At 49.1% G+C, this 17950-nt stretch overlaps 1 protein-coding gene across 3 annotated transcripts in view; it reads left to right on the forward strand.

The window, feature by feature from the left end:
* The window catches only part of TCEA3 (transcription elongation factor A3), a 33303-nt gene extending 15453 nt beyond the window's left edge, over positions 1-17850 (forward strand). For all 3 annotated transcript variants that reach the window (XM_072975137.1, XM_072975135.1, XM_072975138.1), the window contains 6 exons: positions 4185-4348; positions 4521-4576; positions 7378-7533; positions 11893-12039; positions 13730-13801; positions 16036-17850. In XM_072975137.1, coding sequence (XP_072831238.1) covers positions 4185-4348; positions 4521-4576; positions 7378-7533; positions 11893-12039; positions 13730-13801; positions 16036-16044 — 604 coding nt within the window. In that variant the 3' untranslated portion in view covers positions 16045-17850. The remainder of the gene's footprint in view (positions 1-4184; positions 4349-4520; positions 4577-7377; positions 7534-11892; positions 12040-13729; positions 13802-16035) is intronic.
* Positions 17851-17950: the final 100 nt, after the last annotated feature.

The following is a 17950-nucleotide window of genomic DNA, read 5'->3' on the forward strand; positions in this document are numbered from 1 at the left end:
GGCAAATGGCAGAGCACCTGCCTGTGTGAAAGGGGCACTCACTACTCAGCCCCAGCTGGTTGTTACTTTATGGAAATGCAGGCCCGGTGTGCCATGCCCTTCCAATTTTTTTAAGGAAAGCTAGCCAACTAGATTTCCATACGAAACACCGAGTTTTATATATGGGCAACATATTCATATTTTTCTAAGACACAAGTAGGGCAAACAAAACACATTTGTAGCCCGCCAGTTTGTGACTTCTAAAGATACAAAGATACAAACTCACAATCTCTGCCTTCACACAGCTAATCACTAGTGTAAAGGCAGACACCAAAACGCTTGTTTTTTGAAGATAAAATGCATACTGGGAACACAGGACGAGTGTCTCAGTAGGACTTGGGAAGTCAAAGGAGACTTCAGGGAAGAGAATATTTGTGCTGAGAACTGAAAGATGAATAGGAGTTTGCCTGGTAGACAAGCCAGTTGAGGGTATCCCAGGCAGAGGGAATGGCACGTGAAGAGGTTGGCAGTATGAGTGCACATGGTACTCGGGGGACTGTAGCTGGAATACCAGGGAACAGTCCACAAAGGGACGGGAAGAAGGTTGCACTTCACTTTTCCGGTGGCCCTTAGGACCCGCTGTGGGAATTGGTTGACTTGTTTTCGCCGTGCAGTTTCGGCCGGCTTGGTGGTGCAGTAACCGAAACGCCCTCGAGGTGGCGCGCAGGAGCAACAAGCCCGGCTTCCCAAGCCAGACCTCCAGGTGCCTCTGCTCAGACGTGGGTTGGGAAGATTTTTTAAGGACTTGGTGATGTCAGACCACAGGCTGGTGCTGGCACTAGCACATCCGGGGAGCAGAAGGAAGCTGTTGATTAATCCAACACCCCCAGCCCTGCCCCCGCCGGTGATGCCCTCTCTGCAATTTGGCACAGTTCCCAATCGTGAGCACTGAAAGCAAAATGAGCATGGTTGCTCATGCTCATTTTGATACGCCACCCAGACACAAATCCCAGCCAGCTAGCCAGCTCCTCGCCAACAGGAGGGACTAAGGCTGGGAATGCCCTTCCAGGAAGGTTGGGAGGGCTGGGGGCAAGTGGGAGGAATGTAACAGGCAGCCTAGCCTAGACCAGGTAAGGGGACTACGGAAAACTCTACCTTTTAGGAACACAGTGAGATGTGTTGAAAAAAATTTGGAAGGCAGGCAGACCTAGGGGTGTGGTCTCAAGTTACCCTTGAGTAAGTCACTTCAACTCTCTGAACCTCAGTCTGTTGATCTGTAGTTATGATGGGGATAACTGTGACCGCCTTTCAAGGTCACCATAAGGATCAAATGAGGTAATGAAATGCTAGCACTATCCCTAACCCAAATGAGTGCTCAGCAGATGCATAATGCTTAATAAAAATACTCACACTTCACGTGGCAGCCTGTGTGAATTGCCTAATAGTCTTTTGCTGGAATTCTCTTAGGTGCTTTAATCTTCGAAACAACTTTATAAGGTAGGTATTGTTCTCTCCATTTACATGTGAGAAAACTGAGGCACCTAGATGTTAAGGAGCTCACCTGAGGTCCAATAGCTACAAAGTGGTGGTGTCAGACTTTGAACTTGGGAGTTTGGCTCTGGAGCCTATGTTCTTAAATATACCACCCCAGTGTGGGTGATTCCCAAATGACAACTGTTTTTAATGTTTATTATTATGCCTTCTTCCAAGCAGCATGCTACTTGGAACCCTGGTGGTTCCCACTGGTGAGTCCTGGACACTGAGGACATGGTGATGGGCACACAGTCAGTGAGGGGCAGCACCGGGAAGACTCTGGGGCTCCATCCTGGCTGTAGGAGATGGGTTGGGCCAGGCTGTGGGAGTTGACAGATGCTTGGAGAGAGACCCTTCTCTTAAGCCCAGGGGAATGGGGCAATTGGTTTTCCAAAGAGAACCTGTCCTCTGCTCTGTCTTGGCCTCTGGATGTACCTTTCATCTCTTTGTGGCCAATTCCCTCAATTCGTCATCTATTCATTCATTTGACAAAGATTCATCAAGTGTCCACCTAGAGCATTGTCACAGGTGCTGGAAGACAGTGGTGAGCCAGGCGATGGGGTCCTGATACTCTGGGACCTGTAAGCCAGAGATGGAGGCAGACAGTGTTTATAAACATATAAACAAGTTAATTATAGACTTGGATAAGTGCTATGAATGAAAGAAATGAGGTCATGTGCTACAGAGTTACGGGCAGGATAGTCAGCTTGGCTGGGGTGCTCAGGGAAGGCCTTCCTGAGGATGTGACATTTGAGCAGAGACCTGCCTGGCGGGAAAGCACCAGTCCTAGGAAAATCTGGGGGAGGAAGAGCCTTCCAGGAGGGACCAGCCAGCGCAAAGGCAGTGTGGTGGGAGTGTTGCGTGTGTTTAATGAACAGAAAGAAGCAGAGCAGTGGGGACTTCAGTGAACTGTGAGGGGTGTGTGGCTTGAGATTTGGTCAGAAGGGGAGGCAGGGGCCAGATGTGGTGGGCAGGGCCTAGGCGGCCGTGGTGAGGACTTTGACTTTATGCTGAAATGGTTGGAAGTTGTTAGAGGGTCAGAAGCAGGGGAGTGGTGGTATCAGCTGTGAGGTTCTAAAGAGCGCCCCAGGCTGCAAAGAGGTTGTAAGAGGGGCAAGAGGAGGCAGGGAGACCAGCTCTGGGGCCACTGTGGTTGTGCAGGTGACAGCCCAGTGGCTGAGACCAGGGCTGAGTGGGGGGAGATTCATTTTGGTTGCAGGCAGCCCCTTGGACTCGAGTTGATACCGTTCCCAGCCTTCCCTCACCCACACCTTTCCTCCTGCTGGAATCAGGCTCCAGGAGAGAGCTAGTTGGATCCCAGCTTCCCTATCCCTGTGCCCTGCTGCCAGGCCACCCAGTTGTCAGTCAGGGTTTGGTAGAATCCAGGGTAAGTTAATCTAGTGCAGTTCACAAACTGCATTTTAAAAAACATAAATAAAAGCTAGGAAATCCCTTTGGACAAAATTTTGGGGAATTCAAAATAGAAACCTTAGAAGAGCAGAGCCTTCCCTCCCTGGCCCACCCCACTCAGTGGCAGCACTGAGACAGCTTTGAGGAACTTCAAGGCTCCAGAGAATACAAAACTCCCAGCGGTCCAAGGGGATCTGTCGTGCCAGCAAGAAAGTGGCCATTTACAAGCCAGGAAGAGACCTCTCACCAGAAATCAAATTAGCCAACACCTTGATCTTGGACTTCCCAGTCTCCAGAATTGTGAGAAATAAATTTCTGTTGTTTAAGTCATGCAGTCTATGGTATTTTGTGACGGCAGCCTGGCCTGACCAAGACTCATGGTTATCCCTCCAGTGCATATATGCATATATATATATTTGTGGGTTTTTAAGCCAAAACCAAAATGAGATCATCCTTAGGCACTGCATCATAGAAGTTAAGAGCCTAGGCATTGGAATCAAACAGATCTGGGTTCAAATCTTAGCAGCGTAACTTTATGCAGATCTCAGCAGTGTAACTGTCTCCTCATCTGCAAGTGGGGATGGTAACAGTATCTACCTCCAAGGACTGCTGTGAAGATCAAATTAGAAATTGCTCCTGAAGTGCCTGGCACAGTTCCTGGCTCATGGTTAAAGCCATTTCTCTTAAGTGGTGGTAAACTCACTACTAACTAGGCCGTAGCTCCTTGAGAGAAGGGACTTTTCTGACTTGTCTGCTTTATCCCTTGCTCTTAGCACAGCACCTGGAGAATAGGTGCCTAATATTAATTGAATGAGGGAATAGCTGTTCTATGAGAGCAGATAGAGAAGCAGCTAGCACAGTGCCTTATGGGATGATAGAATTATTGGCATCATTACCCTGTTCTGTAATCTCTCAGGAGAGCACTGTGGTTGGCTAAGAGCCTGAGTACCAGAGTTCACCCACTCAGTTCTGATTCTACTGGTTTCCAGATATGTGACCTGTCAAATTATTTTAAATGCATCCCTCTCTAAAATGCACTTTGAAAATACAACTCTAAAATGGGAATAAGAATAGCACCGACCTCATGGGGTTGTTACGAGGATTAAATGAGATGGTCCATGTCACGTGCCTAAAATAGCATCTACTTTGTAGGGTTTGTGTGAGGATTGAAGGAGATCATCCGTAAAAACGGCGAGAATGGTGCTCAATAAATGCTTTATTCACTTAATGTCAAAATGTCTATTACTGATCGTCATCCTCAGATCAAACAGCCTCAAATCGAAAGCGGAGGCCCCCAGAACACCCAGCAGCCCCTCGAGCCCCACCTTTGCCCCCTCCATCTGCCTCCTGGCGCCCTGCTATCTCACAGGAGACTCTGTTCGGGACAAGTGTGTGGAGATGCTCTCAGCAGCCCTGAAGGCGGACGGTGAGCGGGCCTGGTTCAGGGATGAGGGAGGGAAGGGCTTCCCAAGGTCAGGGAGGTATGGTCTTTCTCAGCACTGTGAGAGTGGGACAGGATGCTAGCGTCCCCAGCACAAGCAGGCCTCACTGCCAAGGTCATCTCTGGCTGATGCCTGTGCTTCCCGAATCTCTTTTAGACGATTACAAGGACTATGGAGTCAACTGTGACAAGATGGCATCAGAAATTGAAGATCATATCCTTGAGCTGTGCCAGGGCTGTGGGGGCCTGGACTGTCCAGCAGCAGGTCTCCCAAGTACAAGGGATCTGGGACAGTGGGGTGGGGGGGCTCCAGGAGTGGGCCCCTGATCTGCCCTTGAACCAGAATTCTTAATTCTAGCTAACATTTATTAAGTTTCACACCTGCCAGCCTCTTGCTAAGCTTTTTACAAGCAGTACCTCATTCCATTAATTCCTTGATTAAGCCCATTTTACAGGTGCAGTAACTGAGGCTCAGAGTTGCTAAGTCACTTGCCAAAGGTCATACATCTAGTAGTAGTGGCAGAGTTGGGATTTGAGGGCTCAACTGCTGTGCCAGACCTTCTGTGTCTTGACATGTCTGTATTGTGATGTTGAGGGGTCCAGACAGAGAGGACAGCGTTCCTTGTGCTCAGCCCTCCCCTCTCTTCCTCCCCTGAAGACAACAGCTCCCATCTTGACTCCCTGATATCTACCAGGCATCGTGTCCTGGGCAATTGACACTTTCTACCTCTGTTAACACTTAAAACAATGTCTGTGAGGCAGGGGGTGTTTTTCCCATCTTATAGATGAAGAAACTGAGGCTCAGGAACTACTGGGTGTCAGAGCTGAACTGAAAGCCTTGGTCTTTGGATTCCACGTCCTGAGTTATTTCCATATGCCCCATGCTCTCACCATCTGAAAGCAGCCTTGTGTAGACAGAGGAGGTGACCACCATGTAATAGATTTTTGTCTTGGGGGAAAAAAAATCCCTCCGCTGTGCCCCACTAAGTGAATGCATGGAATTCCTTTTACTGGAGACAACGTTTTGCAAATCAAAGAGGTGTAGAGAGTGGGGGACAGAATCCCCAGTGGAGGGGGGATCTGAGGGTTACACTCAGGCTCTTTTTTCTGGCCTCCTGGGCTCTACCTAGGAGCTCAGCTAGGGTTGGGCAGGTGCAGGGGTTAATTTCAGACAACAAACTTGCCTGCTACCATCTCCTGCCCAAGGCCCATCCTGTTATCCTCCAGCATAGCTCCTGGGAGCTTCCCTCCAGCATCATCTAGTTACTAACCAGCACTGCTTGAGCTAACACGTCTCCAAGTCTATTTTCACAATTTCCAACTAACTGAGGAAGACAGAACACGATGTATCAGAGCTTCATCTTCGTTTTCTCCAAAGCAGTTATCCCTCCAAGCAGGTCCCTTTCACCTTCAAGCCCCGTCTGAAACGGAGATGGATGCTCCAGTCCACGGTTCCTATCCTGGCCTTCCCTCCTGTCCTCTCCCTCCACCAAATGACCCTCTTCCGAAGGAAAAGAAATCAAATCTGCTCCAACCTTTCACTCCTGGTTCTTAGATGATGGGAGGTCAGGGGAAGGATAGGTTTGGGGGCTTGAATGCTCTGTGTCCTAAAAAAGATCTGTCTTCTTTGGAGTGCCCCTGGACTAATGTGGCAGCCGTGGGGCTCGACTGCGCTCCTCTGAGGGGGCTCCCGTGATCCCCGGGCCTGCTCCCCACCTCATCCTCTATGATCTCAGGCAATGGGGACAGACTTAGGAAGAAGCTGTTGAAAGTATCGCCCGACCTGCTGTCCCCACATATCAAACAGATGCACACCTCCTGGAATCTCAAACAGATTTTTAAACAAATTTTTTGGCTTTCAAATGCATTAGGGCATATTCTTTCTTTTCGCATTTTGCTTGTACTAACAACAATAACTGAAAAAAAGAAATAATAGCACCTTCCCTCCCACTACTAGCAAGCCAGCTGTTTCCATTTTTCTGCATTCCCCGCAGTCTCTTTCTCGTATATGGCTTTTCCCAGCAAAGGCTTCATCTTCCTGATTCTTCTTGGCTTAGGAGACCAAGAAAATGCGGCTGTGTTCCCTGAGCTCCTCCAGAGGATGGAGAAGGGAGGGGGTGGGAGGCCTGCCTGGGACGCAGCGTCTGGACAGAGAACTCACTGTGGTCGTTGGCTGGGGCGACTTCCTGCAGAGAGAGTGGTGAGAGCATTACCGATAGGAGGGGTTCTGGCTTCCAGCCCTGCCTCTGCCGGGAATTTGCCCTGTGACCTTTAGCAAGGGCCCGCACCCTTTCTAAGCCTCAGCTTCCTCATCTATTAAGGAGGGAAATAACTCTGACCAGCAATGCCCAAAGTGGGTTCGGTGGGATGGTAATAGGTATTACTAGAAAGGGGGGGGCAGGTAGGTCTAGGCTCTTAATATATGGGGAACACCAGATTAAACAATAGTCAATGGTTTCTTTATTACAGTACTTCCTAGAGCCTTAAATATGTGGCCCCTAACCTTATGTGTCCTCTGACAGCTGGACTTACAACCTCCAGAGGGAGGCGCTTCCAAACTAGAGGTTATTGTCATCACCAGCGTCTTAGCCACTAAATGATGAACACCTGATATACCCCAGACACCACACTAGCCCATTACGCAACTTAGCTCACAGAATCCTCCTAACAGCCTTGTATCTTATAAATAAGGAAACTGAGGCACAAAGAGGTCATGGGACTCACTTGAGCTCACACACGAGGCTCAGGCAAACCCAGGCTGCCCACCCATGAGGTCCCTGACACCACAGTGCTGATCTCACCATGGAGGCTATTTCCTGTCCCTGCTATGTGTCTGACTCCAAGAGCCCAAGTGAGACCCCCCTACTTGGGCAGTCAGAGGCCACAAAGGTACCTGGCTCCTGTTCAAGTCCAAGGAGAGGAAGGGTGGCCTTGGGGCTCCTCGGGCTTCAGGGACAGGCTTCCCATCCTTCTGTGTGCCTCTGTGAGTGGCTGGCTGGCCCTTGACTGCGCCACATATCTACCAGGAGCTTAAGAGCACGGATATGAAGTACCGGAACCGTGTGCGCAGCCGAATCAGCAACCTCAAGGACCCCAGGAACCCCGGCCTGAGGCGGAATGTGCTCAGAGGGGCCATCTCCGCCGGGCTCATTGCCAAGATGACGGCCGAGGTAAGGGCCGGGACGTCTGCGTGGTGGGATGGGAGGCCAGGCCCAAGCTGGGAGACAGTGACTCCTGACTCAGTGAAGATGAGCCAGGGGCTTTTTAGCCAGACCCTCTCGGATGCTCCCTCCTCAGGGCTTGTGGACCATCAGGATGGTGAACACAGCTCATACGTATTCAGCACCGTGCTCAGCACTTGAAGGGCATCGGCCAAGTCTAGCTTCACACCAACTGAGGTAGCAATGTTTATTATCTCCATCTTACAGATATGGATACTGAGGCTCAGAGGACTTAACTTACTTGCCTGTGCACACAGCTAGAGAATGCTGATGCCAGGAACCAAGCCGTCTGGCCCCAGGGCGCCCACTCTTCCCTGCTTTGTGACCTGCCTCTCTCTCTGCCTTGTTCAGTCCTGTATCCCACTGCCCAGCTCTGGGCCCAGGCCAGACTGGGGGTCCCTGGCTCCATGGAGCACAACTCACGGTGGGGAGACAGACACATGTACAAGTATGTATAACACAGAGGTGGTGGGTGCCGTGACAGGGTTCCCACCATGGGAGCTTACAGAAGGGAAGAATTGACCCAGCTTGAAGGGGTCAGTAAAGGAAGGAAGCGGGAACAAGCCTGCTTGAGGAAGTACATGCAGGGGTTAGAAGTTCGGGGGCTGTGTCCAATTGCTTGAGTTTGACTTCTGCCTCTGCCACTTAGCTGTGTGACCTAGACAAGCTGCTACACCTCTTTGTGCCTCAGTTTTCACATCTGTAAAGTGGGAATAATAACAACAACTATCTCACGAAGGATTGAATGAATTGACCCATGTGAAGTGTTTAGAGGTTAATATGAGTACAGCCCTCCCCGGGATCAGTATATGCTAGGCCCACTCATTGGCCGTTTCACATAACCCTCAGCACAGTGCTGTCAAAGAGGAAATACTGTCCCCACTTTATGGATAAGAAAACGGAGGCCACACTGAACTGATAACAGATAGGTGAGGATTTGATCCCAGATCTGTTTACTTCAAAGTCTCTATGTTGGAAAGCCCTTTGCACACCCTCAAGTAGGAGTGGCTTTTTGCTGCCAGAGTTAACTGAGGCTTTCCCACAAGCACCTGGTGAGGGCCCTGCTAAAGCAGTGCTAAATCCAAGTGGCCCAGAGAAGGGGAGGGGAAATGCACTGACGTCCTGGAATCCAGGTGTGCCTCAGGGTGTCTGGGAATCCTCTGAAACCACTGGTGAGAGTATGCCTCTGTGTGTTTGTGGTGTGTGTGTGGTGGGTGCATATGATGTGGGTGGTGTAGTGTTTGTGTGTGTTGTATAGTGTGTGTATATACATTTTTCTTTTTTTGATTTATTTTATTTTGTTTATTTGCAGGGGGAGGTAATTAGGTTTACTTTTTCTTTTTCTTTTTTTTTTTTAGTGGAGGCACTGGGGATTGAACCCAGGACTTTGTGCATGCTAAGCACACGCTCTACCACTGAGCTATACCCTCCCACCCATATATGTTTTTCTGAGAAGAAGATTTGCTGCTTTCCTCAAATACCCAAAACAACAAAGAGCACTGGCTTTAGGATAAAATGGGGGACTTGGCACAAGTGGACAGGGTTATCATTTTGCTTAATTTAGAATATCTGACCTTTTTAGGCAACTAGCAATGTATATCCAGAGTTACAAATTGCAACTTGGCTTTACAGAGTATCCTCCTTCCCTGTGACTTTTATGGAAGCCTGGCTTGCGTTTCCTTTTCTCTGTCCCTCACTCTGTGGCTCTGGAGTCCCTCTGCTTCTCTTTGTGTGTGTGCTGTGGGGATGCTACTGAGAGACGTCAGGAAACCAGGCCTAGGAGAACCAAGATCAAGGTGTAGGCACAGGTTTGAGCCCAACCCAGCAAGTTCCCAGAAGCTGGGAGCTGGTATAGAGCTGAGTGTCTGGATTAGGACAAAGACAGGCCCTAGAAGCCCCAGCAAAGCGGCTGGCCAAGTCAGGCCCCATCCAAGGACTATTCACTGGAACAGGGCGAGAGAATCAGGTGATCAACCCAGGCCCACGAAGAGGCTGACCAGGCCAAGGGGAGCAAGCCAGGAACTCACCAGGCCCTGCACAGGGACTGCCAGCGCCACCACCGAGGAGCCCCCTGCCAGCAACCCAGGCGACGGAGGCTGGGGAGGCCTTCCTCTTGGGGCAACTTGCTCTCAGCAGGAAGTTTCTATACAACATACAAGACCTTTTTTGCTCCAATAAGAAAAATAACACCTTGGGGTTGGGCTGCCTGCTGTGCTGAGGCTCAGAGGACAGGGAGCTCCAGGCAGGCAGAGCCTGGGACAGCGGATGCCCGTGGGAGAGGACATCCCTCTCTGTATCCTGCGTCTCCCTGGCTCTCTTTTATGCCTCTTGCCTGGTCCACCTGATTCCCTCCTCCTCACTTTTCCTCTCAACCCAGACAACTCAAAGAATGGGGCAGATTTTGAGATACCATTAGAGCTGCTGAGCGGACATCCAGTCGGCCCACAAGGAGAGGGCTTCTGTCTGTTCTCAGCATCAACATAAGTACTTAAAAAATATTTAGCAGATTCACATTGTGTATGACGTGAAGATCCAGTGTCACCTCCTACTTTTATTTTCCTCATTTTCGACCTTATTTTCTTTATTACTGTACTGACTCCATGTGTCTTGAATGCTGCCTCCTAAATGAGGCAGGAGGGGATAGGTAAATGGATTGGTGAGTGGATAGATTTTTATTTTGTTCTCTATTTCATGGTTTTTTTTTTTAATTGAAGTATAGTTGATCTACTGTTCTCTAATTCTTAACTGGCAGAGAAGACCCTCTTTCCACAGTCTGACCCCCAGGCATGTCTCCCACACTCCCTACCTTGAACCCACCCCCAAAACCCTTCCCCAAACATGTTATTTTTGTCCTCTGGTCTTCAGTATCTGTTATTCTCTTGTTCTGGAATTTGCCATTCCCCTTGGGAAGTCCTGCTTATCTTCCAAGACTGGTGAAGGTGTCAGCTTTTTAAAATGAGCCTCCCTGCCCCCAGGCAGCTAACTACCATCCAGACTTTCCCTGAACTTTGTAGACCTTTGCTTTAGTACCTGCTACACTCTCTTGCAATCTTGTGTCAATGCTTGGCTATTCCATACTACTAGACTAGCATTACCTGGGGATAGGAACCAGGTCAAATCTGAGTCCTTCGGGCTTGGAGCCAGCTCCTACCAGCTCAAGGGAGATGATGCTGTATAGCTGTTCCCAACCCTGCATTCAGTCATGTCACATTTGTAGCTTGAAATTGGCCATGGTGGGAGTGTTTACATGGAAACTGGTAAATGCTACAAAGCAGCCACCCCTGTGGCCAGAGCCAGTTTACCAGCATACTAGTGCAGTTAAAGGCATTCAAGAAATTGACATCCAGTACATTTTGAATGAACAAATGAACCCAAGTGGGTATAATGCAGCAGTCAGCATACTAACATCATCTGACCTTTGTACCAACTCTGTTCTCCATGGTTTAAGGGGTCAGGATAGATGACAATAATTAAAATGTTTGGCCAGTACCAAATCCCCTTTTTACATTATCTTTAGCTGTTCTCCTCCCCCTAAACCAATAGTAACTAGAGCTCTCTCTGGTTTGAGTGTTTTCCTCTCTGCTCTCTTCTGGAAGAAGTTCAAGGCAAGTCAAATGACCAGGGGATAGACAGAAAAGGGGAGGACCTAGATAATGCAGACACTAGTGTCTATAGGGAGACAGGACACTCTGTTCTGTAGGAATGTATAGAAAAAGATGTCCTGTGGCGCAATCACAGGTGAGCAGTGGGTTGTATGAACCCAGGAGCTTCAGGTCCTGCTTGGGTGGGGGTAGGATTAGCAAGTCATGGATAGATGAAACCAAGGTTCCCACCAGGCAGAAACAATGGCCTGGCTGGGTGGTGATCACAGCTTGGACAGGCACTGGGTCAGGTCCAGGCTGGAAGGACAAAGGGAACATCATAGATCAGGTGGTCAGCGGTCAAGTCAGCTTAAGCAGGAAGATTCAGGCAGCTTTGCAAGGTCCTGGCGGGTGTTGTGAGTGCCAGATCTGAGGAGATGCACACAGGAGTGTTGATCCTGGGTGGAAGCTATTTGTCTTGTGCTCTCCCGTATGTGCCCTACTGTACTTGGCCCAGAGCCCCCAGGTTTGACCTTCCACCCAAAGGCAGAACGGGGACTCTCCTGGTAAAGCCTTTTCTCAATTGGGACAGGGCCAGGCCTCCATCCAGCTCCTGGTACTCAGTCCAGCATGTTCCTCCTTCCTCTGCTCAGGCTCTCTAGAAATCAGATGTGGGGTAGACCTCCTGGGGCTCCTGACCCTGAAGGGCAGGCTCATTTCTCTCCAGGAAATGGCCAGTGATGAGCTGAGGGAGTTGCGGAACGCCATGACCCAAGAGGCCATCCGTGAGCACCAGATGGCCAAGACAGGCGGCACCACCACCGACCTGTTCCAGTGCAGCAAATGCAAGAAGAAGAACTGCACATATAACCAGGTACGGGGGGGAGGGGGAGGTCGGGATGCAGGAGGCAACAGGGGCATAGAGGTGGAGAACCAGAAGGAGCTTAGGGATGAGCCAGAGGGAGGAAAGGGCTAAAACTCCAGGCTGCAGAGAGGAGGGCAAGTCTTGGTACACCAATGTGATACATCCATGGCTTCTAGAACTGATGCACATAGAATCACCCAGATCTGTGTCTGTGAGGCTTGGCCAGCGTGCTCTGGCCTGCCCTGCAGCAGGAAGAAGAGGGACCAGACTCGCAGGGCGTAGAACTTCTGTAGAGTCGCAGATGGTTGGAAGGAAACTTAGCGAATAAAATTCTGCTCCCTCACTTTACACACAGGGAAACTGAGGTCCAGACAGGGGACAGGCTTTGCAGCTTTGTCTAAAGTGGCAAAGACAGTCAGTAGCAGAGACAGTAAGAAACCCAGATCCAGACCTGTCTGCCTGCAGTACAGCCAACTTGGAAGTAAAGCCTAAGGGATTTAGTCCGGAGTCCTAGCAGTGAAGACCACTACCCTGGTGTGGGGAGCCATGGAAGGATGTGGAGGCCTCTTTTCTGAGACTTAAAAACCTCCTGTTTCTGGGTTGCACGTGTTATGCCCTTGGGGCACCAATATTCTTGGATTCTAATTGGTGCCTTGTCATATGAGAACTCTATCCATCCCCCATCTGCTTGGCAAGCAAGATTTAACAGAGCACCTTGCCCATGGGGGTCTGTGGCTACAGCAGAAATACAGTCAGCCTTGCCTCTCAGGCGCCCCTCGGAGAATTCTGATTCAGGGATCCAGAGATGTATGTGCAAGTTCCCGCTCCTGTCCAAGCACACTGCCCCCAGGGAGTGATAGGCCTCCTGTGTGTCACCTCCCACCAGAAGTCAAATGCCCATTCACAAAGTTCTCTCTCCAGAGAGAGACCCCAGTGTTATCCTTCCTCCAGTGGCAAGGCTGTGCTAAGCTGTGTCCTGGCCCATTGCTGGGCTCTCATTACCTGGGGGACTCCCACTCCACAGACTCCAGCTGATATGGTTCATAGCTGAGTGTTTGCAAAATAACAACTTGGTACATGCCATGGCCATCCCGGGTTGGCTGTAGAAAAATCAGAACAGCAATTGTTAAATCTGGAAATGCCAGGGATTTGCTGTGGGAACCTGGTTTCTGCACCTGAATGGTTTGATTAAGGGGATGAGAAACAAGAAAACAACATTAAATATTTCCAATCATCTTCAAATCCCTTTTCCTCTTACAGCCTCAGTTCTTCCACCTGGTAAGATAAGCAACAAACTGGAGGATCTCTAAGGAAGGGTGCTTCCAGCTCACTCAGTGCTGATCAGAGAGGTACATCCAATATGATGTGTTCAGAAGGGAGTCAGAGAGTATTTCCTGTAGGCGATGACTCTTGCTGCCAAAGAACGATCAGTTCAGAAGGATCAACGTAAGAGTGAGAATGCAAAAGGTCAGGTTGAGCCAGGGAGATACTGGAAGTGAGCTGATGGACCTGCAAAAGGAGAGGAAAATATATGCATACACAATAGAGTTCTCAGTGATGAGGGAATTGCTAAAATGGAGTGGGAATAACGGTGCCAGCCTCTGGGCTTTGGACCACTTTTGCAGACAGTGGGAGCCATGGCAGGTCCTAGAGGAGGGGACTGACTTCATGAGCGGTCCTCTCTCTCGTTCTCTCTCAGGTGCAGACACGCAGCGCCGATGAGCCCATGACTACCTTTGTCTTATGCAATGAATGTGGCAATCGCTGGAAGGTCTGTATGTTTATATCTTTCTTCCTCCTCTGTCATCCACAGACACTGCCTCACATCCAGAGTAGCATGCCCACAGCTCATGGGGGGGCTTGCCAGTCTGCACAGAGCAGGTCTGCAGAGCTGGAGATGGTGGTGGGTTGTTGTTGGGGAGGTGGGGACAGAGTGCATGTGTATGTGCATGTTTTTGTTTTGGAAAGCACTCAGCTGGGGTGGGGACAGCAACCCAGATTTTATCACAGGATGGGCAAGTCTATCATTTGAACACAGATGGAATCAGCCTCCTGAGATCCACAGAGGGGAGGGAAAACAATAGCGCTTTGCATGTGGACCACGCCTCTTTGCAAAGTGCTTCCACAGATGGTATTTCCTTTGAACCCGGCCACAGCCAGGGGTGAGAGGAGGGCTGAGCCTCCCAGATTGTCCTCCCTTCCTAAGGCAGCTCTGGAAAAGCCTTACATTATCCAAGGCTGTAACTCAGGCTGCCCCAGCTCTTGCAAAAGTAGCAATATTGTTTTCAGCCATGGGAGCCAAGCAAAGACTCCCCCAAGAGTGCTACTTCCTACCACGTCTTCTTCTGAAACAACCATACAAGATTAATGTCCATTTCCAGGACTATTTGATTTGCATGTGTGCTGTGTGATGTCTGGGCCACCAGTCAGGCTGCAGGTGCTCCAAAAGTTGTAAGGTACTTCACAAAGAGCACAACTGAGCGTGGGACTGGGAGTCGGGAGCCCTGGTTTCAGGTCTCCACTCTGCCCTACTTGCTGTGTGACCTTGAGCGTGTCACTCACCTCTCTGAGCGAAAGGATGATGATGATGTCTTTCTCCCATGGTTGATAGGAGGATTGTTATATATGCACACACTTTGCAAACAACTACGAAAAATGTTCCTTTATAGTATTACTCTTTTAGAAGAGGAAATTGAGCTACCAGAATAGTTAACAAGCATAAAGTCACAGAGTTTGGAGCACTGCAAGACAGTGCTGCGAATTCCTGATCCACTGAGTTTTTCTACAGCTTTACTAAGAGCTTTGACAGACCTGGGGCCTCATTAAGAACTGCTATTTTTTTAAGAGTAAAAAATCAGACGATTATGTGTTTTTCTTTTATTCACTTATTGAGCACTTAGGAGCCCAGTATAGTGGCTACTGGCTTAGAGCATGGGCTTTGGTATCAGGTTCAAATCCTAGCTTTATCACGTACAAAGGGACTTCACTAAGTGACCTGAACTCTCCAGGCCTGGATTTCCTCATCTATAAAATAGGGGTATCAGTGTCTAGCCCACAGAGCTGTTTTGAGGATCAGAAAAGGTAATACACATAAAGAATCAACAGGGCCTCTGATAGCTCAGATGGTATCTTTGTCAAATTAGAAAAAGGTGTCCTTGCCTCCAGGTGGACACAGCCTTGCACCAGGGTACAGAGCTTGGTAAACAGAGCAGGGGCTGAGCTTCAGCCCCTCTCTTTGGCCAGGCTCTCTTGTGCAGTGAACAACCTGTACAGTCGTACAAACAAAGCCCTGAGCACATATGTGCCAGGTACATAGAAACCACCGCTCTTATTATTCTGAGTTTGTTACATGTTGGCATTACGGGAGCTTGGGCGAGTCATTTAACCTAAGTTGCTTCTTTACCTGCGGAAAGGGAAGTGATGTAGTACCTGTCTCACAGGGCTACTGTGAGGATGAAATGAGTTAATGTATGTTAATACCACCTAGCCAAGAGTAAGTGCTCAATAAATGGTAGCTCTTGTGTTCCTATTGGGCAAAGGACATTCCACATGCTCCAAACCCAGCTCCTCCCTGATTCCTGCAGAGAAATTGAAATTTGGATGTCAGAGAGGCAAGGGCCCACTAGAGGTGGTAGCTACATGGCTTCTGACAAAATTTTCAGGTAGTGTACATTGCCATGTGGGGGGCCTAAAGTCTAACCAAGCTATTGGTAATAATCACAGTGATATTCCTGACCATAAATTGAGAGCCCACCACATGTCCAGCATTTCATTTCTATTTATTGCCTGATATCCTTTTCTCCACTGGTCGGCATTATGCTCCCATTTGACAGACGAGTGATTTGTTTGGGGTCACACCACTACTAATGGCAGAGCTGGGATTTGGACTCTGGTCTGTGTGGCTCCAGACCCCACCTTCCTTTTCATGTCTCCTCCACCTGCCCCTTGCTTCCTTGAGTGACGCAAAGAAAGATCTGAAATGTTGTTGCCTTTTTGGTTTTGTAGTTCTGCTGACAGAACCACCAGCCAGGATTGAACAAGGTGGGGAAGAACCAAGAAAAAGCACTAAGCCATCGTAACTGGAGAAAAATAAAAATTAAAATGAAGAAAAATACTGAACTCTGAATGGGGCATTAGGGATCAGAGGGAGAATTCTTTTGCAAACTAATCATCAGTTATTAATAGTGACTGGCCAGTAGGGGGAGGCTAATTGGGGTATGATGCTAAGTCCATGTTGACAAACATCTTGTAGAAACTCAGAGACTTCAGAGCCTTAGGGCTGAGGTGCCTTAGCTTTGACACTGGCTGGCAGACCTTTGCTTTGAGTCCCCTCCCTCACATCTGAACCTCTCAGCCTTTTCTGAGTTGAAAAACACCAGATCGGCTCAGATCCTGCCACCCACCCTGAGTCACACGTGCAGAACAGCTGGCACACAGTTTGGCTTAGGCAACTTTCACACCATGTAGGAAGATTTCTTCCATAGTCATCTCTTCCCAAACTCTCTGCTATTCCCTGTTCCAAGCTGGCTCCGGGGGCCTTTGAGGACTACAGACCTGGTCCCTCTAGGCAGGGGACATACTGTCTTGAGTTGAGGGTTTCTGAGGGAAGAGTACAGCGGTGCCTGAGTTCTGTGGCCCCTAGGAGGTCCTGAGCCTTGGAACCGGTCCAGGCCTGAGCAGTGTGTTCCTTTCGGCTCCATTGTGGCCGAGCTACAGAGGAAGTCTGCAGGGCACAAGGAGTCTTGTACTTCTCCCATGATGAAATCAGCTTGCTTTTTAAGCTGATAGGAACTTTAGGCAAAGCTGGAACCTTCTGGAAAAGCTTGGGAGCAAGTCTGGTGGGTCCGTCCTGGGTCTAAGTCTGTGACGTTCCCTGGCCTTCCAGCAGCCCCAGGCTGAACCTCCTGGATTCTGTTTCCTAAAACTACTAACACGTAGGAGCTTGTGAATTCCTGGGAGCTTGGGCAAGTCACTTCACCTCTCTGAGCCATTTCCTTAACCATAAAAATGGGAGTGGTACTAGCGACTAGGGTTTCCATCTGCCTTGGTTCACTCTTACGGTTGCTGTTGGGTTAACCTCAGCCCAAGTTTATGTGCCCTGGGCATCATCCACTCTGAAACTGGTTATCACCTTCCTCCTTCCACCTGCCTAGTGCCTCCTCCTATAGATGAAACTTGTAAATAAACTGTACAGAAACCTGCCACCATCTCCAGCTTTTCAGCAGTCAGATTTGGGGGCACATCCTTCAGAATAACTGAAAATCCTCTCACAGAAGAAACAACACACACATCTCACAAATGGCAGATCCAGGACCAAAACCCAGGTCTTCTGCTTCCTGCCATTGTGCTCGATGCTGTGAGAAGTCCAGGGCTGTACTCAGTGCTTGGTCCCTGCCTTCCAGGAATTCCTGGCCTGGCAGGGAAAGAAGCTACAGGCACAGACTTTCACACCAGATGGGATGTGATAAATGCCTGAGTATGAATATGACCCACAGAAGTGTGGAGGGATGTTGCTTAGATACCCAGGTGCTTCTTAAATTTTTAAGATGTGTAGGAATCCCTGGGGGATAATGTTAAAATGCAGATTCTGACTTAGTGGGTCTGGGAAGGGCTTGAGATTTTTCCATTTCTAACAAGCTCCCAGGTGATGCAATGCTGCTAGTCCACAGACCACACTCTAGTAGTAGTGGCTGAGAGATCAGATTTTCCTCTGCATCATCTAATCCTCTACCCAAATGTCTAGAAATCAAAAGCAGAACAGGAATAGCAACCACTATTAACACAGTAATGTCAATAAATGTTACCTTGTGGCTTTTTAAAGATGGCGCCCTGAGGCCATCTTTAGGCGTCAGGGTCTAAATATCCATTGTGCTTGCGGTGTCATAGGGATTTACAGCATTGGAAAAAATACAAAGCTGAA

Source organism: Vicugna pacos, chromosome 13 (genome assembly GCF_048564905.1).
Source record: "Vicugna pacos chromosome 13, VicPac4, whole genome shotgun sequence".
Classification (NCBI taxonomy): Eukaryota; Metazoa; Chordata; class Mammalia; order Artiodactyla; family Camelidae; genus Vicugna; species Vicugna pacos.